This window comes from Prorops nasuta, unplaced genomic scaffold (assembly GCF_024137725.1).
Source record: "Prorops nasuta isolate Cenicafe-Biocafe unplaced genomic scaffold, Cenicafe_Pnas_1.2 PNAS00045, whole genome shotgun sequence".
NCBI lineage: Eukaryota > Metazoa > Arthropoda > Insecta > Hymenoptera > Bethylidae > Prorops > Prorops nasuta.
Window position 1 is genome coordinate 1414523 of NW_027116842.1, and position 26692 is coordinate 1441214.

The 26692-nt window shown below is 29.5% G+C and overlaps 1 protein-coding gene and 1 long non-coding RNA gene across 5 annotated transcripts in view; both read left to right on the plus strand.

Annotated features, from left to right (window-relative positions):
• Positions 1 to 26692, plus strand: part of how (protein held out wings) — a 151975-nt gene that overhangs the window by 92904 nt on the left and 32379 nt on the right. For all 4 annotated transcript variants that reach the window (XM_066744593.1, XM_066744595.1, XM_066744594.1 and 1 more), the window contains exon 3: positions 19788 to 19904. In XM_066744593.1, coding sequence (XP_066600690.1) covers positions 19788 to 19904 — 117 coding nt within the window. The remainder of the gene's footprint in view (positions 1 to 19787; positions 19905 to 26692) is intronic.
• On the plus strand, positions 1714 to 3450 carry LOC136784060 (uncharacterized). The gene is made up of 3 exons (XR_010824363.1): positions 1714 to 2260; positions 2418 to 2577; positions 2670 to 3450. It is a non-coding gene; the product is annotated as an uncharacterized lncRNA (long non-coding RNA).

The window sequence follows — 26692 nt, forward strand, 5'->3', positions numbered from 1 at the left end:
TTCTCACATTGTGTCTGTAATAGATATCGCTGCGAGCCTTTGAAAGTTTGAAATAAATAGTCTTGAAATATGTGAAAATAATTTTTTCATTCACTTTGCAAAAGTAATTAATTTAAAGTAGCAGTATACACCATAAATTCACCAAAAAAACCGATGTCAGTGGCGTTGGTGCTTTTTTAGTGAAGAATTATTTGAAACATAAAATCCAAAAAAATTTAGCCCCAGCATGAGTCTGACTATAGCCTGAACGAAAATAGTTCATTTTTATACAATAATAACACAGTGATGGATGATTAAAAAAAATATAAAAAATCCTGGGTTTTTAGGATGTTACAAGAAAAAATGTAGTTTTTATGAAAACTCGTGTAAAGTGCTTGCGTATGTATACGTGCAGACTAGAGTGTGCCCTGATAATATTTAAAAATATATGTATACTTGGATTTCTCTAATCTTTATGAAATTTTTAAGCAATATTTTTAAAATAGTAATGATTCTCGAATTACCTAAGGAAAAACAATTTTTTAAAGTGGACAAAGTAGTATGAATCCTTAAGACACATTTATATCCTGCCGAAAGGCCTGTTCATATCTGCCGTACACTGGCATTCGAATGCTGACACAAATTCAACTAGGTGATTACTAATTCTACATTTGACATGTTGGTTTAATTGTGCTGATCTATCGAATCCTCCTAATGATTAACGGCTAATTATAAGCCTGCTCATGAAAAAAATTTCAATTAATAAGTTGTAATTTAAGGGGAGGGGTATGAGAAAAAATTGAATTAAAACTTTTATTTTAAAATGTTTACCTCTTACTACATTTTTCTGCTTAGCACCCTTCAATCCTACATCCTCCATATGTTTAGTAACTTATTAGATCTAATAATTAGTAAACCGGATCTTTAATATAGCTAATAATAATAATAAAAATAATTTTATTGACTCCGAAATTTTACATAGTTTTGTTAAAATTACTTTCTGTAAACCTATTATTAATTATAATAAGTTAATGGCTAGTCGGAGATATTCAAGAGTTATTAAAAAGTTAGAAAAAAGTATTCAATAGAGAGAAATGAAACTTGGAGTCAACAATTTTACAATAATTACCTTATTACTGGCACTATATCAGCTTGTATAGAACTACCGATAAAGATTCAATTTCAATCAAGGACACGGTAGTGTCTTCATGGCAAGTAATTTAAAACTGAGACAGAGTACCCTCTTTTATACGAACTTCGATCATACTATACCTCATTTTTAATTTCTATACATATATTTTGAGACAGCTTGTCTAATTAAATATCTATTTAAATTTTCGTGATATAATGTCGATATAAGCCTTTCGAATGAGATCACAAACGTTTAAATTGGTTCACGCAATTCTGAGACATTAGGATTGTGCAATTTCGAATAGTCACACTTTCAGCGTTTCTTTTTTTGCAGACCGAAAGTTTGTTATCTCCATCGGAACTCTCACTCTTACACGTTTGAAACCTATCTACGGCACACACATCTTCTGTCCTTTACCCCCACTTGCCGTTACAGTTTAACGTCATCCAGCTAGCCAATAAACACGCGATCTCGTGGCTTTGGGAGTGCACGTGTATTTGTAGCAAGTTTATCATATTAGGTGAATATATATGTGGTTAATATACTGCTTGTATATGTGTTAAGTGGCAGTAGTATCCATTAATGTGTCCGTACTGTACGTGTGTTTCACGAGTGCGACTGACAACAGTGATCTTATTTCATTGCGGCTATGTATCTTAAACGGATTATTGTAAATATGCAATTTAAAAATGATTTAAAATAGAAAAATGAAAAATGTAGTTGGCACCGAATGGCACAAATGTGAGTAAAACAACAATGAGTGGTCCATAGAAGCTAGACAGTGTGTTTAATATTATAAGCTAGTGAAGATGTGCTCTCTTAAAATCAAATCCAACCACAGTTTGATATAAATTATATATAGGGAGTGATTCAAACAGTAATTGTATAAATATTATTTTTTATACTTATAATTGATATATATTTAAGCAACGATATTTTGTGCTTTCCTCATTTTTGTGCAGTCATTGAAAAGTTGTTATCTCTATTAACTGACTTTTGAGTTGAAGATTAATTACTATAAAGAAAGTTAATAAAATAAATGAAAAACATCAAGATATACCAATTGTAAAGGAAAATAAAATGAATTGATACGCAACAATCTATGATGAAAAGGAAGCAATGTTAACCGGATAGATTGTATAACTCTAAGTATATCCTAAAAATTAGAAATATTAATTGTTGTTTTCAATGTGTAATATTTGAAAAATATATGTTCCAAAGATAGATTCTATACATTTTCTTAGTATAGTTAAAAAATTAGGATGTGTTTAATGCATCTTTAACATAAACAACATTGTTGGTACAGGTTGTTTGATGCTGTAAAAGGAATGTCATTACATTATATTTAGATGACAAAATAGTCACCACAGTTTGAGCTATAGGTTACTTCAGTCAGTCATGGATATTGATAGCTAGAATATCAAATAAGTTTGATTATAAATAAATTTGCTGTTGATCAATTTCAGGTGATCTTGTATTTACCAATGATCTATTTTAATTGAAATAGGCTTACGCTTGTATACTTACTATTAACATATAGTTCTTTCTTAAATTGCAGATTTCATTTGATTTAATTTGAGTAAATATATAGAGGAAAGTTTTTGTATCAAATGAATTAATAAAAAAGGTGGTAGCTTATATCAGAAGGAGGCTATTGGCAAGTGTGAACCATTATACACAATAGTGCCTATTGAAACACAATTGAAGATTAGGGATTTATATTTTTTTAAGGTTGATTTTATTTTCCAATATCTAATTGAAGTTAAAATTGTTTTGTTTTATATCATTAATAATATTTTTTACTTATTTTTCAATTTATTGGTAATACTTAGTAAGTTATTTGAGAAAACAACAGACTGTATTAGCCAGGATGATGAATAACAACTCTTAATATATGATTGAACACACACACAAGTTTTATAGTCAATTAGTACATGAATTCAATAAAATTAATCTTATGTTGAGTATAAAAGTAAATATAATTTTCTTAATTCGTGCCAGTTATTCCAACAAGAATGAAAGTAGCCAGATTAATATCAGAAAAGTCAAAATGATGTAAGGGTATGAAAGGTCAATATTACAAGATATAGAATATTTTGTGACTAATTTCAATGAAGAAAATGTTTGATTAATGAGTAAAACCTTTCTATCATACAAAATTTGTCCCAAGTTTCTTTTTATGTTTCTAATTTCAGCCATTGTGTATTTTTATAGATACTGCATATTCATATACCAACTTGCTTTAAGTTTATGCAATCTATTTAGATGAGTTACAAATAGACTAAATAACAAATATTCATAACCTTTGTATGAAGCTTTTTTTTACTTTTTAGTTTAAATTATTTTATTGTATTTCCCTTTATATTTTATTTCTTAAAATAATTATTGTTAACTGAAAGTTATTATATTTATATTTGAATGTATATTTTCATTCAATAAAATTGTATTACTCTATTAAATAATTAAATATTCACTTTCTCTCTCTGTAGGATGACTTTACAAATAATTATTTATTGATGTGTTAATGAGTTTCTTTCAACTTTTTTCTTCATTGGTTTGGACTTTTCAATCTTCCACTGTATTTATTATATATGTTTGCAGTTCAGCATGTTTTTTGGCAATAAAACATTGTTTACACTAATCAGAACTCTTTTATTGGTAGATAAATAAATTGTTAGAGAGATCTTCTAGTTAGCTAAAACACACGCCGTTATTATCCACTTTTAAATTTTATTTGTCTTGTAGACGAAGTAAAAATTTCGATCTCTCAGTTTTCCTGTAAGAAGATTTTCAATCTTTTGTATAAAGCTGGGGACGTTTATTTTTAATTTTCCGCGAAAAATATGTTTGACAATTTTAAAATAATTTTCAACACATGCATTTGAGTCATATAAAATGTTATATATATTGGGTTAAACACATTGATGACTAAATGGAAAATAAAGTAATAAAAACGAAAACATACTGAAGAAAAATTGGAGAATAATAATCGCTAGTTTTTGAAGTTGTATATTATTTTGTGTCCCCTAATATTTCATCTTTCATTTCAATGAAATCCTTATAAAATAGGGAATTACGATGCATTAAATTTTGTGTGTTCGTTTTTTCAAAATCTTTCTTCCATTCCACTTCGATGTCATGGTTTTTTTAACCCCTTAATGTTCCTTCTCCAAAATTGTTGTCACAACAAGATCTTGTTCTACGCCTTTATATTATAATCAAAAGACAATAAAACAATCCTGTATAACTGATTTTTAATCTTTTAGATCTGAACAATGAATTAACCCCTTCCCGTACTTTAACACTAAACGTACCGAGGATTTTTTATACACGTGTGTTTACATTTAAAAAGGGTCATTTGACCCCGCTTGGTACGTTTAGTGTTAACATGTCTGACTCGTTATGAAGATTTTAACACAAACATGAATATCACTAGTCAGACTCGTGAACATTTAGTTGAGCTAAACATAAACATCACAAACCATGCAGGCTCGCAAAGAAATAGTAGTGCCAAATGTAAACATATCAAGCTAAACTCGCAGAATAACCTTTTGATAATAACAATCGTAATTAATGTTGGTTCCTGTAGGTACATACTATACCCCATGAAAGTCAGTCAGGATTTTTATAATTGCTATTACACACAGAGCAATTTAGTTATCATCGAGCTAAATGGCAGGAGAAGAAATTAAACTTGAGTTAAACGAGAAATAATTAATCTTGATAACTTTACGGATATATCATCTGAAAAACCAGATTTTGCTTTGCGTAGAAAAGTATGAATGAAATAGGAAGAGTTTACATGTAACACTGTTCTTTTACGAAAATTTCCTGAACTTAATTCAGTATAAATCTTATGAAGAGTTTCGGACACATCTAAATGGTTAAATCCTAATAAGGTTGATTGTATTAGTGTTATACTGAAATCAATCTTAATTTTATTTATAAAGAAATTGGGACCATTAATTTTTCGCATTGAAAGATTAACAATCATTAAAAAATTAAGTTATATATCCAACGTCATGCACAGACGATATTTTTTCAGCAAATGGAAGAGGTCCATAATCATTGGAGCAAGGAAGAATAGTTGCGAAATAATATATTTGTTTTGTAATGCCTTCGCGTTTGTCAATTACAGAGCCTGTGAAATCAAAGTAACAAAATATATTATCGCTTTTAGTTGCCCTTAAATATTTTGTTTACTCTTCAGTAAACAAAATAACGCAAAATAGAAAAATGGTTAACTGTTGAATATAGTCAAAATAACCACAAAAAACAAGCTTCGCTTGCAAAGAAAGGACGGCAAGTACATAAGTCGTATCTAGCATAATTAATATAGTAATATAAAATATTTTAATTAAAAAAATAGTGAAATCCAAATGCTAGACAAGTATAAATTATTGTTACCATGATGAAAGTTAAAATTTGGAAAAAGGAAAATAGTAATACAAAAGTTACTTGCCGGTGGCCTGTTGTATGCAATCGTATTAAATATAGCCACATTTTTAACTTACGAGAAGCAACGCTTATATTGCAAAATAGCAACTTACACATGAATATTACGGGCCCGGCAAGTAGTTTTTGTGTTACTATTTACTTTTTTCCAAATTTCAATTTTCGCCATGGTAAAAATTTATACTTGCCTAACAATTGGATTTCACTATTTTTTTTAACTAAAATATTTTATATTACTCTATTAATCATGCTAGAGACGACTTATGTACTTACCGCCCTTTTTTACAAGCGAAGCTTGTTTTTTGTGGGATCTTATAACGTTTTGTAAGAATATAGGAATTAAAACTAAACAATTGTTTTAACTAATTCAATCTAACAAAACATTTTCCAATATTCTCATCATTCCATAATCTAAAGCTTCAATTCAAGATATTAATTTATTAAACTATTGAATAAAATACAAAAGATTACAATGATGGATTCTTATCATAATTACACTTTTAGAGGCGTTAAACATAGTATTCAATGACAGTTGAATTATATTTCCAACATTTTATACCCAAAATCACCTTAAAGCTCTTCGTTTTCAAAAAGTTGCTTCTAAATTTACCTCTAAATCCACCTCTTTCTTAGGTGTTACTCTCACTATCAATTTTTTATTATGGCTCTTTCTCTGGTAAACTAGTGCCATTTATATCTTCTTTTGATTAATATAAACTGTAAAATATATACCAGTTAATGCAAAGGAAGTCTGTTTTTTAGCTATACTGCTTTCAGTTTCCTGAATTTACACACTGTATACTCTATTACATGTGAAGCATTGAAATCATGAAATCTCTTCATATTTACACATCTAAATGATTTTATTATAAATTCCATCAACTATATGATTTCTAAATCCATAATTGTATGCCTAAAATCACCTGCAAGCCCTTTAATCTCAAGGATTTTCGTATGACTTGACTTATTTTTCCACTTTTTTCTTAGCTGTCACTCTCAATATCAACTTTGCATTATGGCACTTTCTCCAGCACATTAGTGCCATTTATATTTTCCTTTCATTAATATAAACTAGGAAATACACCAACTCCTGCAATGGATGCCTCTCTTCTTTAGATATATAGTTTTCAGCTTCCTAAATTTATTCACTGTATGCCCCATCACATGTAAAATATTGCAATCATGAATTCTTTTCATATTTACAGATCCACATGATTTTGTTATAATTTTCATCAACTATGTGATTTTTAATTCCAAAATTGTATACCCAAAATCATCTACAAGCCCTTCACTTTTAAGGATTTGCTTAGAAATTCATCCCTTTTTCTTAACTGTTACTACCAATATCAACTATGAATCAGGGCTCTTTTTCAAGCAAACTAGTACCATTTGAATTTTCTTTTCATCAATATAAACTAGATAATACACAAATTAATGCAATGGAAGCCTCTATTTTAGATATACTGCTTTCATTTTCCCAAATTTATTCACTGTATTATCTATAGCATAGAAAATATTAAAATGATGACTTCATTTCATTGTTTAACTTCTAGATGATGTTTTCATTATACTTATTATTTAATTGACTTATATATTTCAAAAAGTTTATGCCTAAAATCACCTGCAAGCCTTTCACTATCAAGAATTGGCCTCCAAATTTGTTAATTTCTCCACCTTTTCCTTAGATTTAACTCTCACCATTAACTTAGCATTATGGCTCTTACTATGGCAAACTGATATCATTTCTGATTTCTTCTATTTAATATTACAACTCAAGCCTGCACAATGACACAATAAACATGTTATTATAATTCAATCTCACATAAAATCTCACGAAGTTCCAAAAAATATATTACATATTATATTATAAAACTGAATGTTATACTTATAATAAGAAATTAAATAATTTTTTTGCAGATAATAATAATTTCTTTCTACTCTGATTAGGGAAGGGTACATAAATATTTGGTTTTAATACTTTTTTTATATTAAAATTGAAAATTAAGTAACGATTAGCAAATATTCATCTACTTTTCTTTAATCGTAGTAATAAAAAAGTTTTATTGTCTCCTGGATAATTGTTTGTATATATGATATAGCTTATCGGACAGTTAAATTCCACATCAGTTTAAAGAAAAAACAGTTAAACATGCATTTTGTTAATGATTTCAACACCAGGAAGTTTAGCATTTGATTTTCAAATACCTTAACAATTTCTTGCAATTAATATGCTCCTGATAATCACTGATGCACATAAATGTTGAAAGTATACATCTTCTTCGTACAGTGTTGAAAATATGTAAATATTAATTTTACTTCATCCAGTCAGCTCTATCCTCAACAATTCAAATAGAAATATTCTATCTTAATTTATCTGAAAAAGAAATTTCACAAAGTACCACAAAGTATACTAACATCCTGTATTATAAAATATAATGTTATACTTATCTAATAATTGTCAACTCCTTATGTCATTATTATTCGAATATATTTGTTATTTTAAAAATTAAACTTATTCACTAACATAATAATGAACATTCTCACTGTATTAAATATACATAACCTTACATTACTATTGACAGTTAACAAGTCGCCGGATTAGTTATATCGATTACATCGATTTATTTGCAAGTTCACAACTATAGTTTCGTCGTTGAGTATAATTTGTTGGAAGCGATGTGAAAATGACGTCACTTTCCTTAGCGGCCAACTTCTCAGCCCGAGACATACAGAATCAGTCCGAGATATACAGAGTCAGCCCGAGACATACAGAACTCGGGAAGAAAGAAGGGAGAAGAATTTCAACTTCGGCAAATATATATAGCTAACAGAGTATGAGATCTCTGGATTGCGTGAACTGATTTTAATGTTTATGGGCTCAAATGAAAGGGTTTTCAAAACCATTTTAAGTAAAGCTTTACTTAAATCATGACAATTGATCATTCATAAAAATAAATCGGTTTGAAAATTGGGACGGCTAAACTTGCTGTATAAGTTACACGGTAGTGCTCGGCGGTATAGACATGTCATTATCTACTTTTATATGTACACTACGGGAAAAATATACTGTCCAACTTATAACCAAATGTTTTAAAAGGCTGTACTTCAATAGCGGTCAACACTTTTCCACATCACGCTGGTTACCTGGTCTAGTGCCGAGTCCCGAGCAATAAACCGAGAACAATCGAAGAACCCTATAATATACCTGATACTCTAATCACTAATCCAAAATTACAATTTTTATATTTTTAATCAAACAGGTTTGAAATTATTATGAATACATTGCTTGTATTTTTAACATGAAAATGAATCCAAAAATGACGTTATTCGGACTATTATTTCTATATTAGTTATATCTTGCATCTCCCATTTTATTAAAACCTGTTAAAAATCAAATTTATTTTATTCCAATATGTCTATAAATAATCCAAATAAGCATCAATTAACCCGTAGCAGAATCATACTAAAAAAATTGAAATTTTTAATTTTATGAGATGATTAACCTTTTTCTTTTTAAAGATTGTATTTTAAAATATTTACATTTATTTGTCAATTATATCTTAAACTAAAATTTATATTTGTTAATTTTTTAATAATATATTTATGTCCTTTCCAATATTTTGGAGATTTATTTTAACTTAATGCACAACGAAGATAAATAGTACAATTGAATTTTTATTAGAATTTATAGATAATAAAGTAACAACTGCAAGATATAACTAAAAGAAATAATGGTTCTATTAATGTCGTATTTGGACTCATTTTCGTGTTAAAAATACAAGGAATGTATTCATAATAATTTCAATTGTTTGAATAAAAATACAAAAATTGTAATTTTAGATTAGTGTTTAGAGTATCGGGTATATTAGGGTTTTTCGATTGTTCTCGGTTTATTGCGCGGGACTCGGTGCTAGACCAGGTAACCAGCGTGATGTGGAAAAGTGTTGACCGCTATTGAGGTACGGCCTTTTAAAACATTTCGTTATAAGTTGGACAGAATATATTTCCCGGAGTGTATTACCTATGCTTTTTCAACCATCACCATAGTGTCTGTGAATGGTGTAAACACTGGACTATCAACAATAATTTTAATTTAAGTACACGATGAGTGTTTACATATTGCTATGTATATGAAATTGTTTTTTCTACCGCACTCATGAAAATTGTGCCACCTGAAGTAAAGCACATATACTGGGAACTTTACTGAAAAGTAATAATTAAACTCATCCGTCCATCCTTGTTTTAAACATGTAATTTGATTATTATAAAAAAGCTGGACCAAAACTTGGCTGGTAAAATAAAAGTTTCAAAAACATTATTTACAGTGAAAGAGTCTATTTCTTCAAGAGATATATCACTTATTACAGATTTATTTAAATCATTATTATGTAGATCCAATTAGTTTATTGGTACTGATAAAAAGAGTGGTAGAGCTACGCAGCTTTTTGAGGATCTTACTCCCAACAAAGTTGTAGACGACCACTAGAGTTATCTTATGATAGGCTACATATATTTTGTTCTTCAGATTCAGCAATATATAGTAATTCGCTGTTTATTGCTTTTTCTCAGCTCAAAAAAAAAACATTTTTTAGTATACTTAAGAAATTTTTTTCATTAGAAGTTTCACCTAACAAATCTCTACCTATGTATAGTTGTCACGGACGCAAGATTGATTGGTTTAGGGTATATAAAAAAAATTTTAAGTAAAATAAATTTCTTGAAATTAAATTTATTTCTTTAATTTTCAATTTTTCCATAGTAGAGTTCATTTTAGAAACTTGCAATTATTATCATTAAAAAGAGCACTATTCAAAACATGGGAAATTTTAATTTCCGAATTTTTTTCTATGAATTCAATCATACGGTAATACTTTAAACTTGGATACTGAAAAACGTCGGTTCAGACGCTAATGGGTTAAACAATTGTGTGTACTCTTTTTTGACTTCCAACTAGAATTCTTACCTGTAAACAGAAGTGACCTTAATGAGTATATTAATTCTGCCTAACTCTCTTGCATAATTATGTACCATTATTTGGAACAAAATAAATTAATCGTAGATTTAATGATATTGTCATATTGTTTCACTAATAATAAGAAGAAAAAAAAATGCCCAATAAAATTTTAAATATAATCTTACACTTATTAAGGGGGTGCATTAAGGGGATCCACGACCGACGAAAAATTTAATTCGAGCCTATCTCCGAAAATAATAAAAAAATGAACTTTTCAGTAGAAATTGAATTTACTCGCTTACCAGTGCTTAAGAGCGCTACAGGCTCAGAGTTTCATTAAAACAATTTCATTTTTTATGAAAATTATAAACAATAATATTTTTGAAAACATTAGTAATATTAAAAAAAGGGCGCTGTGGCGCTCTCAAGAAGAGTTCTATGAGTAATTTAAAACCAGAAGGAAGTAAATACTTTCAAAAATGCCGAAGATTCGTTTGAAAAACTAATGCAGCTATTCCAATATAAAACTTGCCGGTTTTACTGATCGAGAAGAATCGTCACGCGTTAGACAAATACAAGTATATAAGTTGTTCCGCTTTTATAGGGCTATAAATACATATTTATTACCCTACTAAAACGGGAGAACTTATATACGTGTACTTGTCTAACGCGTGACGATTCTTCTCGATCAGTAAAACAGGCAAATTTTATATTCCAATAGCTGCATTAGTTTTTCAGAAGAATCTTCGAAATTTTTGGACGTATTTACTTCTCTCTGGTTTTAAATTACTCATACATCTCTTCTTGAGGGCGCAGTAACGCCCTTTTTTTAATATTATTAATTTTTTCAAAAATATTGTTTATAATTTTCATAAAAAATAAAATTGATTTAATAAAATTCTGAGCCTGTAGCGCTCTTAAGCACTGTTAAACGAGTAAATTCAAACTCTATTAAAAAGTTCATTTTTTTATTACTTTCGGAGATAAGCTTGAATTGAATTTTTCGCCGGTCGTGGATCTCCTTAAGCGACTCAAACACTCATTCAAATTTATCTTCCAAATTATTAGGAATATGAACTTTTTTGTAGAGATTAAATTTACTCTTTTGACTGTACTGAAGCGCGCTAGAAACTCGGTTTCTCAAAAATTAAAAAAAATAAATTTCATAAAAATTATATTATACTTGTAATTTTATTGGTCATAATAATATTGAACATTAGGCCTTGTAGCGCGCTAAGAAAAGTTCTATGACTAATTTGAGATTAAGAAGAAACAAATATATCTAAAAATGTGGAAGACTTTTTGGAAAAACTAAATTAGCTATTGAAAGACAAGTTTTACACTATTTTACGGACGGAGAAGTTTCACAGTGCGTTAGACAAGGACAGGTCTATTAGCTCTCTCGCTTTAGAAGGTGTACCTATTCACTCCCCACCATTCTCCGCTAAACAAACCAACTCTCCTACACACAGCAAGATGGCTGGCTAACGCTGCCTGTCGGTGTGAATCCGGAGCGGAATGGAAGAACAAATAATTATTTGTAGATTTCAGGGTTAGGTTTTTGCAAATCCGGCGTTGTACCGCCCTTGCATATCATTTCCGACAGATACTATAAATTTCTCAAATCATTTTATCATCTACAAGTCTCAAGAAACTTGAATTATTTGACGAAAGCGTGACTCGTAGCAGCCGACGTTGATCGCTAAGTTGTGTAGCGCATCAGCGTCGGCTGCTACGAGTCACGTTTTCGTCAACTAATTCAAGTTTTCTGAGACTTGTAGATGACAAAATACTTTGAAAATTTTACTGTAGCCTCCTGAAATGATATGGAAGGGCGGTACAAGGTCGGTTTTGCGAAAACCTAACCCTACAACGTAGAAATAATGATTTATTCTTGCATTGCGCTACGGAATCACACCGACAGGCAGCGTTAGCCACCCATCTTGCTGTGTGTTGGTGCTCGTAGGTGATGCGCTACACAACTTAGCGATCAGCGTCGACTGCTACGAGTCGTGCTTTCGTCAACTAATTCAAGTTTCTTGAGACTTGTAGATGATAAAATGATATGGAAGGGCGGTACTACATCGGATTTGCGAAAACCTAACCATGAAATCTACAAATAATTATATGTTCCTCAATTCCGCTACGGATTCACACCGACAGGCAGCGTTAGCCAGCCATCTTGCTGTGTGTAGGAGAGTTGGTTTGTTTAGCGGGGAATGGTGGGGAGTGAGTGGGTATCCCTTCTAAAGCGAGAGAGCTAATAAGCCTGTCCCTGTCTAACTCACTGTGAAACTTCGCCATCGGTAAAACAGTGTAAGACTTGTCTTTTTCAATAGCTAATTTAGTTTTTCAAAAAAATCTTCCACACTTTTAGGTATTTTGTTTCTTCTTGGTCTCAAATTAGTCATAGAACTTTTCTATAGCGCGCTACAAGACCCAATTTTCAATATTATTATGACCAACAAAATTACAAGTATTTATAATTTTTATGAATTTTTTTTTATAATTTAGAGAAACCGAGTTTGTAGCGCACTTCAGTACAGCCAAAAGAGTAAATTTAATCTCTACAAAAAAGTTCATATTCCTAATAGTTTGGAAGATAAACTTGAATGAGTGTTTGAGTCGCTCAATGCATCTCCTTAAGATGACTTCAAGGTGCCATATCTACTGTACTAGTCATATTGGTTTTAAATACGAATTTAACGAAGGTTATAGACAAAAAATTAAATAAATAATGCTGAAATATTAAATAATAGTGTGAACACAATGTAAAAGAAATATTTCATTTTTATCTTTGCTTTAGATGCAATTTTATTACCTATACTTTTTCACTTCCTTTTTAAATTTTATAATACCCATAAAAAAGCTTTAGGTTCTTTGAATTTCATTTTTCGAAATTTTACTTTAACCATAAAAATATAACGTACAAGTTTATCGAATAAATTGTTTTATTTCTTTACATACATAAAAAACATCACTTTTTCAATCTAATTAATTATAATTTTATTAAACAAAACAGATTTGGACTCACGTTCATCATTATTTTAAAAAACTGATTCAATAAACTTGTTGAACATATTTTTGCGGGTATAATGACTTTTCAAAAATTGTAATCGGACAAGAAATAAAACTTTGTAATAGATAAACAAAAAATTTTTTAAAAGAAAGCAGAAAATTAAAGGCTATAATACTGCATCTAAAGCACACAAAGATAAACGTATGAAAAATTGTATTTTTTATTGTGTTTACACTATAATTTGGTATATTTCAGCATTATTTATTAATTTATATTATTATCTTTTATTTTATTCATATTAAAATATGTCTACCTAGTATGGTATACATACGGCACGATGAAGCCATAATAAATAATACAAAATTAAGACTCAGTGCTTTACATATTCATTAACAGTATTCTAACCACTAATATTATAAACATTTTACCTAAGGAAGAGCAGAATTATTATTGGAAATTTAAATCTTAGATCGATGGGAAATTTTAAGAAATGTTAATGCAGGTTTTGTAATGCGGATATCACTTGTAAAATTTATAACTTAAGAAATTAAAAGTTTATCAATTTACATATGTATACTTTGAAAATTGATATACTATAGGAATATACAGTTATCGGTGTTCTTCAAACCTAAATTATAATACTATATACAGACGCATAGCCGTCATGGACAAATAGCTTTGGTCTTCCCACAAAGTTTCATTAGAATCGTTGTATATCTATTAGGAGGGAAAAGTTAATTTTTATTTTTTGTACTCAGAAAAGATACGAAATTTAGTAACAAATGTTTAAAGCATATGTAAAATGAGAAGACAACTTTTATTGACTTTGTATGTGCCCATCCCTGTACCATATAGATGAATGTCTAAAATAAAAATGTTCCAGAACTCGTTCCGATCTCTATAAAAATGATATAATATCAGCTCTTTCCAACCATGAAATTAGATAGCTCACACGCGCAGGAAAGAGTTTTCTCCTACAATTTCCAAATCCAAATTTAGCAACTCGAGCTTTGTCTGTAAAACACTTTTGTGCCAGCGTATAAGTAGGAGGGATTCTGTAGAGTTTATTTATAGCGCGTGGATCGTATGCGTGTAACTGCGAAGGAAATGAAAAATGAGAAACGCTTGTGAATTTATATATTCTAAGGAAAAACTTAGTTTATTCAAATATATTATGCCTTGAGTAGATCCATTATAATTATTTACTTTGTATTAATTAATTTTAATTTAAGTGGATTAAATTTGATTATTTACTTAAATATTTTTTGTAATTCAATTAGTTTTTTTACTAAAACTAAGTAAATTATTTGATTGGGATTACTGAAAATAAAGTTTAGTTGAGTTAACTAATTCTTTCTGTTTAGATTTATAAATGCAATCTTAACTTCTTCTGATATTGTAATTCGATAATTTTCTTTTGTTTTAAGAAATATTAAATCGCTTAATTTCGTAAATTATTATATTCGAAGTTACTACACCTTAGTCTCATTTGAAAATGCTTCAATTTTAAATTGCTAAATCTAATCGACATTTCTCTTAATAGCATTAGCAAATAAATCAATAATTAAAGTTCTTCTTACACCACCGATAGTTTTAAAGACGTTCCTACAAATTATCGAGAGTTTCACTTATGAAAAAAAAGGAGTTAGAAAAAGACATACTATATGTATATCCCGATATGCATAGATTTTCAATTTATTATACGTTAACTTTTAAGAGGTAAATATTCAGTGGTGTTCAACGAGACCAAGAGTTCTCGAGATAGTGCACAGAAAGAGATCTATGTATTTTGAATAATCAACAAATTTTTTGAAGCTGCGATGATATGAGCAATCTTATTAAGCACATGCAAATTACTAGCGCTATTAATACTATTATCAAGAGTTCTAGGCAGAATTTCATCAATCAATAGCTCTTATCTTAAAAATGAAAAAATATATTCTTAATTAGTATAGTAAGACTCATTCTATGTGATGCAGATACACTTTTTCGATCACTTTATCTTACTTATTTTTCTAAAAAATGCATATGGTACGCAGGACGTACGTGTGTGTGTGTGTGTGAAGCAGAAAACTTATTTTAAAGAAACCATTTTTTTTTTAAGAGTTCTGACTTCTTTTTACATAGTTTTAGAGTTCCTTACGAAATTTAAAAACAGTTCTATTTGACGTACTTATTAAAATAAGAATTTGAAAAATGAGCTTTTAATTTAAAGTAGAAGTGAAAAAGTATAAACACTTTGATGTTTTTTTTAATAAATAAGGAGATAGCTTAAAGTTCTTGGTTGTTTTCTATTTAGTTTTCGCAAACGCCTATATGTATAGTTATCCAGCAATTTTTTATCAAGGAATTTCTTGAAAATGACATTTTTGACTATAGAAACCGGGTATCTATGCAAAAAGGAATTATGACGCAATCAATAATTGGATTATATAGTTTTGTGGGAGGAATAGAAATAGTTCTGTTTATAATTTTGAAGCGTAGATCCCCCCCCTCCCCCACGTATTAATCGCTTAAACAATTACTAATTGATTTTACGTTTCAAAAATTCTTAGAATTGTCTGTATTTTACTCAATGATATGCATATCCAATCATTGCTCGCACCAAAATTCTTCATTTTTGTAAAGAAGCTCCATTTATAAGATTAAAAGTCATTTTCATGAGAGTTATGTTTAAACAATTTTACTGGTTCGTTCTACGCTTGATAACTCTCGAGACCCAAGTGGAGATGAAATAGAAACCAAGTAGAGTACTACCATAAACTTTAATATATCTTTTTATCCATAAAATGAAAACATTCAGATTCCTTTTTTTGTGATTCTAATTCCTCGTGAAATTAGAAACCTATTTTTTTCAAATTTTGACATTCTCATGTAAATCAATAGAACTTTTTTCAATTTAGTCAAGAACTCTAGAATAATGTAAAAGAAGTCAGAACTCTTGAAAAAATTTTTTTGAATGGGCTTTCAGCTTTACATACCATCACAATATCTGTGAAAATCTGATTATCTTGTTCAAAAAATGTCAGACAAAAGTTGTTTGATTTAGAAAGAGATACAAAATATATGGTGCTTTTGTAATTTGATTTTAACATCCCATTTCAACGCTATACGAAGGCCTCAATGACTTTTTAAATGGAACACCCTATATATTGTTACATACTCTTGTGTAACTGATCTCAAGAATTTTCAGCACTTCTAAAATTACGATTTCATCTACACTTTTGCGAAATATTTTGACTTGAAATTATAAATAAATAAGTTATTAAGCTTGCGCGTGTATAAGTAGCGGTTGCGTTTACTACTTCCATGATTTCACAACTGAAATTAATTTCAAATCGATCCGAAATATCACGTAAACAGCTGGATGATAAAGATAAATCAACCTAGTTTCAAAAAGCTTTAGAGATCTGGTACAATAACACGTAGAAGTGTTCCATTTAAAGATTTCAAGGTAGCTTTCATATAATGTTCAAAATTGAACCATGTACATGTAGTTTCTCTCTGCTTCCCTTTGAGATGGACATGAATCAATTTTGCGAGAACCATTTTTGCTACAGGATAGTATAGGGAAGCAGACACTGTACATGATTCAATTATAGCGATCAAAGTACAGTTCAAGATCAAACCAAGGCAGTAGTGACATTTTTTATCCTACCGAAAGTCAAATAACTTTCGCCTTACATTTTTTTATATAGGATCATCAGTTTTCCTGGTATTTTAGTTCCCAGTTAAATTGGAACACCCTTTATAGAATATATAATACAGAGCTGGCACACTTTTGCTACAAGAGATAGCTGGCACATTGGACCGTTTAAGAGATCAGACACTAAAACGTTTGCCACGAAGATAAAATTGAATTTTTTCGCTTCTAAAAATTTCTATGTATTCGTTAAATCTTTTTTTAACTTTTCTCTGGGCAGAGTGGACGTCACAACTCTTTTCACTTAAGGAGTAACGTCACTGTAGTAATTCAAAAAAACATTATTCTTTACCATTTTTTCTTGAACTAAAAGAAATAAAAAAATAAAGATTACGTATGATATTAGGCATATGTTCAAGTACACTCTAGTAAAATACTGATACAATCATAATGTAGGGAGATTGTGTTGCAGTATACGTATATATAGGAAAACCTACTCCCAAAATACTGAATTTTACAGATAAATAACGCTGTTAGAATACATATGCATTACTACACAATCTCACTTCATTGTTTTTGTTTAGTACTTTACTATTGTATAAAACTAAAAGTTTTCATTGATAAATATTGCAATATGGCAGCATCACGGATGCAAATCTCCTAAGGTACTGAGAAACTCTATGGTATTCATCATAACTCGACTAAATTTCAATATTTACATTTGAAATGTTAATCGCATATAGAGCAACATTTCGAAGAGATATATACCAATGCAATTTTTGATAAGTCAGTTTGAACATTTTCCACACAGAAATAACTACAATTTTTTAGATCGAAAATTAAAAGTTTTATTCAAATAAAAGCCAATTATAAATAAATTTAAATTATTAAATTTCCCTGTGCATTTCTCTTCGAAATGTAGTTTTAAATATGTGGTTAAAATTTCGAAAGAAAATATTGAAAATTACAAGAGTTATGTTGCGTACCCTGAGGAAGTTAGGAATTTATAACACAATAAAATCGGCGCTACGCTATTTTTATTTTTTGATGAAGTTTGTATTCTATATTTATCAATACGTACTTAATAATATGTATAATTAGCATTTTTTTATTGCATTTCCTTCCATAGAAATAAAATGTCATAGAACGGAAGGTTTTTTAATTTCAACTGTTACGGTAGTGTTACCCCTTAATGTTCATATTTTCATAAACAAGTAAAACCAGAATAACATGATTTTATACAAATAAATTTACCTCGCTTTATCGCGCGACAGATTACAGATTTACTTATTTTTTCATGTATTTTACAGATACAGTTTATAATATATCATATTTTTCATCATTTTTGACGTATCAGTTTTTCTCAAAAATCATTGAAATATTAGAGTAATTATAATTATTTGATATTTTACATGAATAATATATCAAAGCTGTTACAAATTGAGGTTGAACATTTATCTACCCTCTTTTGTAGTTAGCTTCCTGTTCTATTATAAAATCTGCTCAGCTTCTTGTTTAGACACAAGTTAATATAAAAAATATTATTTTAAATACATTAGTTGCCACACACACACACATATTGACTGAATAATTTGAATATTTTTATTTTGATCCCAGAATTGTACACAGCAATCTCGTAAATTATTATTATATCAACAACGATTTCCAAAATTTTTGTCGTAGAGAAACGCACCTAAAAGTGTTAACAAAATAGTTTATTAGATTAGATAAAATTGAATTTTAATTCCATAAGAAACACCGAAGAATGTAGGAAATAGAATAATTATCATTTTTGATAATTAGGCTTTTGTGTCTTTTATGGATGAGAGGGCTAGGTAAAAGAGGGTTAATTTACCAGAAGAAACTTTTAATTACCATATTATTCTCTATAATGTATTATATTGTTGACAAGATGCGAAGATCATTTTGAAGTGAGCAATATAGTATCCAGAACTCTGCTGTTCTGAGAAAGAAAGAAGCAACTATACTTTTCACAATTTTAGTTTTAACTATTCCTTTAAACTTCTCATATCATTATTATTATTATAAGGTAGCTCTTACACAGCTAAGTAAAAATCCGTAAATTTACTTCTCCTCATCTGATAAAGGTATAAAATATATACTAAGTCCATATAAGAGTCGTTAACTACCATAATTTAAATACAATAATTTAAACCTGAAACTTTATGGAAATGCTATCTCCTTTCTGAAGATGGCAGAACTCTGAAAAATAGTGATAATAGGGGCTCACCATCTTCTGTGCACCTCCTATGTTCTATCTATTGTATTTTAAAACTAATAAGATGTGCAATTTTTGTCAATTTAATAGGACCTCTTATTTTTTCATCGCTGTTGAAAAAATAGTTGCTTGATTAAAACACATTGAAATTATACTAAAATACTACAATTTAATACTGGGAATTTAAGTAAATACCAGCTAGTTCTGACCTGAATAGGCACACACAAACCGATATAATAATATACGTAATATTAATGAAAATATTGTGACACTGCGAAGATGATATAGATGTGTACATAAAGTAGACAAACCCTTGGAAATACTTTGACAAACAACATAATTAATTATAATTCATATTTCTTGCAGTTTAATTTCGTCGGAAGGATTCTTGGACCTCGAGGAATGACGGCGAAACAATTGGAACAGGAAACGGGTTGCAAAATCATGGTTCGAGGAAAGGGCTCCATGAGGGATAAAAAGAAGGTAAATCGTTTTTGCTTTGTTCACTTATAGTTTGAATGGAGATTTCTGTGAAGTTGGTATCCCTCTTACTTTGATATATTTAGTTTCCCATACAGTACACTTGACTAAAGGTTGTCCAATAGACATCTTTTAATCATCCAATTGACTAAAAGACACCTAAAAAAAGATGTCTTTAAGTCATTTGGTGCTCTATGAGTTGTTTTAATTTAATTACCACAATTGCTTGTCGAAACAACTCACGTCAGCTGCTGAGCTAGTACGTAAAAATAATATTACTACGTAATTCTATATGAGATATAAATCTTTTGCTAGATACTTCTTTCAAATATAAACGAAGAGGAGAGTTTTTAGAATCTTCTGTGCAACAAATTGGCAACATATTTTTCATAGTTAACTAGGTAAACTTTTTTATATCTGTGTCCTACGGGGGGGGGGGGGTTATAATAAAAGTGTTTTATTGTGTTCTAAAGAGCTTCGAAGAAGTTTCAAAAAAGGATGAATATTTGCCAAAGTAATTCGTGTAAGAATAGGTAAAAAAAGAAAATTTGTATATAGATATATGAGCTGACTGCTTCTCTAGCACGATAATTAGAACTTAAATGTGCTGAGTCGGTCGAGCTTTGAGCTTAGCAGCCGGCAACAAGTAAAGAATTTTGAAGTATTGCCAAGTGTACCTCGTTCGCACAAGGGCACAGCATTCGTTGGTAAGCAGACTGTAACGATACTTACTTCTTTCTCTTGTTGCTCCCGTGCCACTCTCTGACTCGAACCCTGTTTCTCTTTCTCTTTTTTATTTTATGTATTCTTTTCATTCTTTCATTTTTTTCAAACATTCCCCTGTTCAATTAAATCAAATTCTACATTCTTTATACAGATAAACACAAACCATAATGTAATGATTAATACAATAAACATTATTTTCTTCGTTTTTTTTAACAAGGAAAAATTTAGTCGGGAAATTTATTTTTAACACTTAATTATGGTGATTAAATTGGATAAGTATATATATATATATATATATATATATATACAGAGTATACTAATATTTGTCAAGTTCTTGAAAATCATGGATAGATTATCCAAAACGGAATCGAATATTATAGGGCGAAAAAATTATCTTATGAATAGTAAGTGAGCAGTAATGACCGAAAATATTGTAAATTTTGCCCAAAAATATTTTAGCCAGGTGCACAGATTAACCTATCTATAAATGAAAGTGAATGAAGACGAAGTTAGGCAGAGATACGCCGAATTTACAACCCCTGCATATACGTACCGCGTGCACTATACCTATTCGTTAGCTAACAAAATTGGGGTTTAGGAAATAGAGAAATTTCAAAATAGTTAAAATTTCATAGGACTGATCGAAAAAAATCGAAAGATGATAAAATATCGTTAAGATTTGTATTTAGAAACTGAAGTCATTTTTAAACAAATAACTTAAATTATTTAATGATTTAAAGTAGCAATCGGTATTTGATAAGATAATTTAGAATACTTGTTTAACCCTTTGCACTCCGCTATCCTCTCTGAAGGAACATGATGTTCTTAGTATGATAATAGCAGAGTGCAAAGGGCTAACAATAAGGGTAATAACTGCTGGGTATAATGTAGACTTCGTTTTTACTTCACATAGGCGAATATTCAGTAACGAATCGACCTAATGAAATTACGTCTAGTTATATTTTAATATAATTTTAAAAAATTTCGTAATACGATAATTAAAAATATTAAACTTTATCTATAGCATTTTTATGATATCCACAAAAATGGTTACAAATCTATTTAATATTATTAATATTAACCAAACTGGTTGACAATTGATAACAGACTCTTGATCTAAAAATGCTTTTATGCAATTCGGAAAAGTGGAACAATATAGACATCTTTTATAGGAATTTTCTTGACAGAGATACCCTTCTATCAAAGGTTGCGATTTAGCCATCACTTTTGAGCTACCCTGTATGCCGTTAAATAAATTTCGCCCCAAGATAACTTTTAATTTCTACTTGGTATCAATTGTATTACTTTTTAGTGAACGTATACAAGCGTGATTAAAAATAATATTATAAGCTCTCCTTAAAATTAAACCCAAATAACATGATATCACATTACACAAGCTTTGCGATAGTAATTGCATCATTTCCAAGAAATTAACAAATTTTTAAATAGGATAATATCTGAAAATGTTGAAATCTTTGTTAAACCGTTACTGTAGTCAGTAAGCGATATCTACATAAATATAATTTTGTTTTTATTTTACGAAAGTACTTATCCAATTATCTCGGTTTATTTTACATGATCTAAGCTTGTAAACTTTTAATATTTAATTAAAAAATATTGCTATATTATAAATCTGCCAAAATTAACAATAATGCTGATTAGAGTATTCTTTCAAGCTGCAAATATACGATGCCATGGTGAAAAAATCATACTGTAAGTATATAAGAATAAATAAAATCCATGTAATTGGTCCATTAATTCAAAGAACATTTTATTCTTTGTGTATATGCCTACAATAAGCACGAATGGTGCACACGAGTCTCTTTATTTTCTTATGCACACGACAATATTCTCGTACCTCTTTGTAAATGGCCAAGCCGTGTCGTATCACATGCAAAAACATATACATAGTTGCGTAATCAGCGAATAACTCCATATTATCAAGTGCACCTTAGTTACTAACCGAAGTCTAAACTTGAGAATTCCTCGGACTTACGATTGGCATTAAAAAATTAATGTTATTAGTGAGAAAGCACGGCTTGGTAATAAGTTTGAAATTATCAATAATTATGCAAATATGTGTAGTGTATTGTTTACTAGACCGTCCCGTTTTTGTTATTTGCTTCTCTCTCGCCCCCTATATAAATCACGTACTTTTATCCTAAAAAAGAGTGCGCCAAGAGATACCGTCATTCAGAGTAGAATTTATTATTTCCGTGTGAGATTTATTATTTTACAGAAATATTTATTATTATTATATTGCTATATATATTTTTACAATTGATAAATGTTTGAGGTGTTACATTACATGAAAATATGTTATGCTAAACAATTTCATTTAAATGTTTAAACAATTCACTGTACTTAATGTGATGAATCTCAAACACGAAGATCAATTTTACCCTCAATGACGGTTGCGATTGTAACGTGATTTTTAAATAGGGTACAACGACTATTTTGTTTCCCCATTTGCTTAACACGTAGCATTTTTCTTTACATTGGCTTAGATATACTAAAAATTGTTCTATATATAATGTATATAATTGCAGCTCAGTATAGAAAGTTCAATTATACATTCCTTTAAACTATTTCACTAATTAATCAAGAGACACGGTAGAGTCTCGACGGTAATAATTGGAAAACGAGACACTACCCTCTTTTACGCAGAGATTTGCCCAAATTAATATAGTTAATTTTTTTTAAGATAGATATATCATGAAATTGATTAATTTTTAATTAAAAATCTAATGAAACTTTCATAATATAAATCGAGCTTAGGCTTTCCAATAAGATTACAAACGTTCAAATCGATTCATGTAATGCTGAGATATCAAGAATATGCATTTTGACACATCATTTTGAACAGTGTTTTTCCCGACCGAGAATTTAGTGCCTCCGTCGGACATTTCACTCTTTTGCGTTACAGGCATACAGGCCCATTAATGAGGCCCATCTACTGTACCTTCTGTTTTATTCGACATCGCAACGTCCACTAGGTGGCGCGTCGAACAGTAGTGAGTAGATAGCTTGCTTGTCCGCAGTTGTCAAATACATATATAGTTCAGCTAACCTGCTTTTTCTAACATATAATGAAGAATAATTGTAAAGAACAAATTCCGGAGAAGAAAGGAAGGATTTTTATAAATAACAAGGAAAAAAATAGATCAGTTGGGTATCAATTATTAAAAAAACGTTAAATTTATCTTAAATCTTTAGGGAAATATATATTTTGTGGTTATTTTATTTTTATTACAGATTAATTTCTGTTTCTGATGAGTTTTGTTTACAGAAGAGAAATACTTATGTACCAATGAATAAGAAAGCACTAATTTATAAAATATTTCTGTTTGGCTGAGAATCATTTCATTACTGTTAAGGTAACATTATAATAATTAATGTATATGCGATTGCTGTATACACAAGAAGTTTTATTATAAATTAATATTTATGTATGGTAATGTTTTAATTCTTATTATAAATTAAAGCTAGTTTAATTGAAATATTATTTTTCTCTCTTCTTTCTTCAAACTCTATACGTACATAGTAATTACACATTTTCATAGTAACCATATACTCATAAAACTACTGATAAAATTATAACTATTTTTAATCCATAGGGCTTAGCTGTTGCTGTAATGATTTCTATTAATCAGTGTGAGAAACATTACAAAGGATTTCTGCAAATGTTTGATTGATCCGTCCATCCTTCCAGTTCTCTTATGTGACATTTGTTTGCCTTATTCTTATTGTTTCTTCTAGTTTTCAACATATAATAATGATTCTCTATATATTTTCAAACGAATGGAGATTCAGTTATTTTACTGACTAATTAATTCTATAAATATTATGATGATCGATAAAGCATTAATTCATTCCATTTGAAAAGTAAACACTTGAATTATAGTACTTAAGTATATAATGTTTGGTAGTTCTCCCACAGGATATTTTCTCCTTACATTTGAAAGAATTTTGTTCTCAATAGATTTCTGTATACTGTTGAGCTCATCTTGTTTGCAGATTTAAATAATGTTTCTCATCTACACATTTGGATAACCATCCACAATATGTAATTCTCATTTTGTTACTCCTATTTGCTTGTAAAACATATCTGCCCCTATATCTTAATTTATTCAATCGCCAAATATATATTATATCATTTTCAAAGAATTGAGATCTTTCTATTATTTCTGATAACACAATAATAGAAGTAATGAAAAAGTATTGTATATTCAAGATGGATAGCCAAATATTTAGTTGCGAAAATCTTAGAAGCTGAAACAAGATGAAATCAGCAGTATGCACAAACCTTTAGAAGAACATTGTCCTCCCAAATGTAATGAAAAGATGTCTCACTAAAGAGAGAGATACCAAATATATTAAACTAAATGCCATTATTGAATTGTCCATTCTTTAAATTTAACAAGACAATGATTTACCAATCAACCTAACATTAACACAATTACAGGTCAGCAGAATCATCAGATCTGAATGTATTTGAAAATGTCTGAAGAATTATTATTATATGTTAAAGACTGGAAGAAGATAGTTGCAAAGGAGGCATATAAAAATAACACAAGATTTGGCGGATCTCAATCAGACATGCAGATAACCTGTTTACTCTTTCTCACACTTATTAATTGAAATCATTACTGCAAATAGCTATGCCCTGTGGATTAAAAATATTTGTAATTTTATCAGTTGTTTAATGAGTATATGGATACTATTAAAATATTTCATTATTACGTACATATAGAGTTTGAAAAAAGAAAGAAAAATAATATTTCAAATAAAGTAGCTTTAATTTATAATAAGAATTAAAACATTACCATATATAAATATTAATTTATAATAAAACTTCTTGTGTATACAGCAATCGCTTATACATTAATTATTATAGTATTACGTTAACGATACTGAAATGATTGAACCAAAAACAAATGTTTCATAAATTAATGCTTTCTTTTCATTGGTACATAAGTATTTTTCTTATGTAAATAAAACTCATCAGAAACAGGAATTAATCTGTAATAAAAATAAAATAACCGCAAAGTATATTTCCTTAAAAATATACGATAAATTTAACGTTTTATTATTAACTACTACTCATCTGATATTTTTTTCTTCTTTGTTCTTTAAAATTATTTTTCTTTTTATGTTATATAAAATGAAGTAGGTTATCTGAGCCATTTGACAGCTACAGACAAACCCCTAGATAACCGTTCGCTTCTTTCCTTCTTAGGCTATGTCAGGCTACGTTCATGTACATATGTATGTACATACAATGACGGTTTATATGTATGACATTCATCGATGGATTCAGGAAGCGCATTTTGGGATATCTCACCAACAGTAACTTAAAATGGAAAGTGCGAGTTTTAGATTAAAAAAACTTTGATTAATAAATTTTAAAATTTTCTTAATAAAAGCTGTATCCTTACTCGCGCTTCTCCGTCTTGCTTTATAGGTAGTGAGGGGCTTTTTAACGTGGTTTCTAAAAGCAAAAAAAATACACCATACTATATTCCGCATACATGGGTCTTTCTCTAACGGCGGTATATAGGAGATTCGTGTTAGTTGACTATAGCGCTCGAGATGATGGTATCTGAGAGCGCTGATTGGTCAATATCATCTTGTTAGTTGACTATAGCGCTCCGAATGATAGGATCTGGGAGCGCTGATTGGTCAATATCATGTAGTGCCAACATGAAATGGTCTAGTTGAATACGAAAAATGAGACCCATCCGCCATTTTGGTGTGAAGAAGTGTTTACATGTTACTTGTAGCAGAAAGAGGTGCGAAATGGAAAAATGTCAAATGGTCAGGTTACTAAAGTAAGAATGGAAGATATTGAATGGAAAGTTATAATATTCTTACTTTTCATTCACTATTTTCAATTTTTACTTTAGTAACATCACTATTTGACATTTTGATATTTCACAAACCTTCTGCTACAATTAGCATGTAAACATTTCCCCACACCAAAATGGCGAATGGGTCTCATTTTTCGTATTCAACAAGACCATTTCATGTTGGCACTACATGATATTGACCAATCAGCGGTCCCA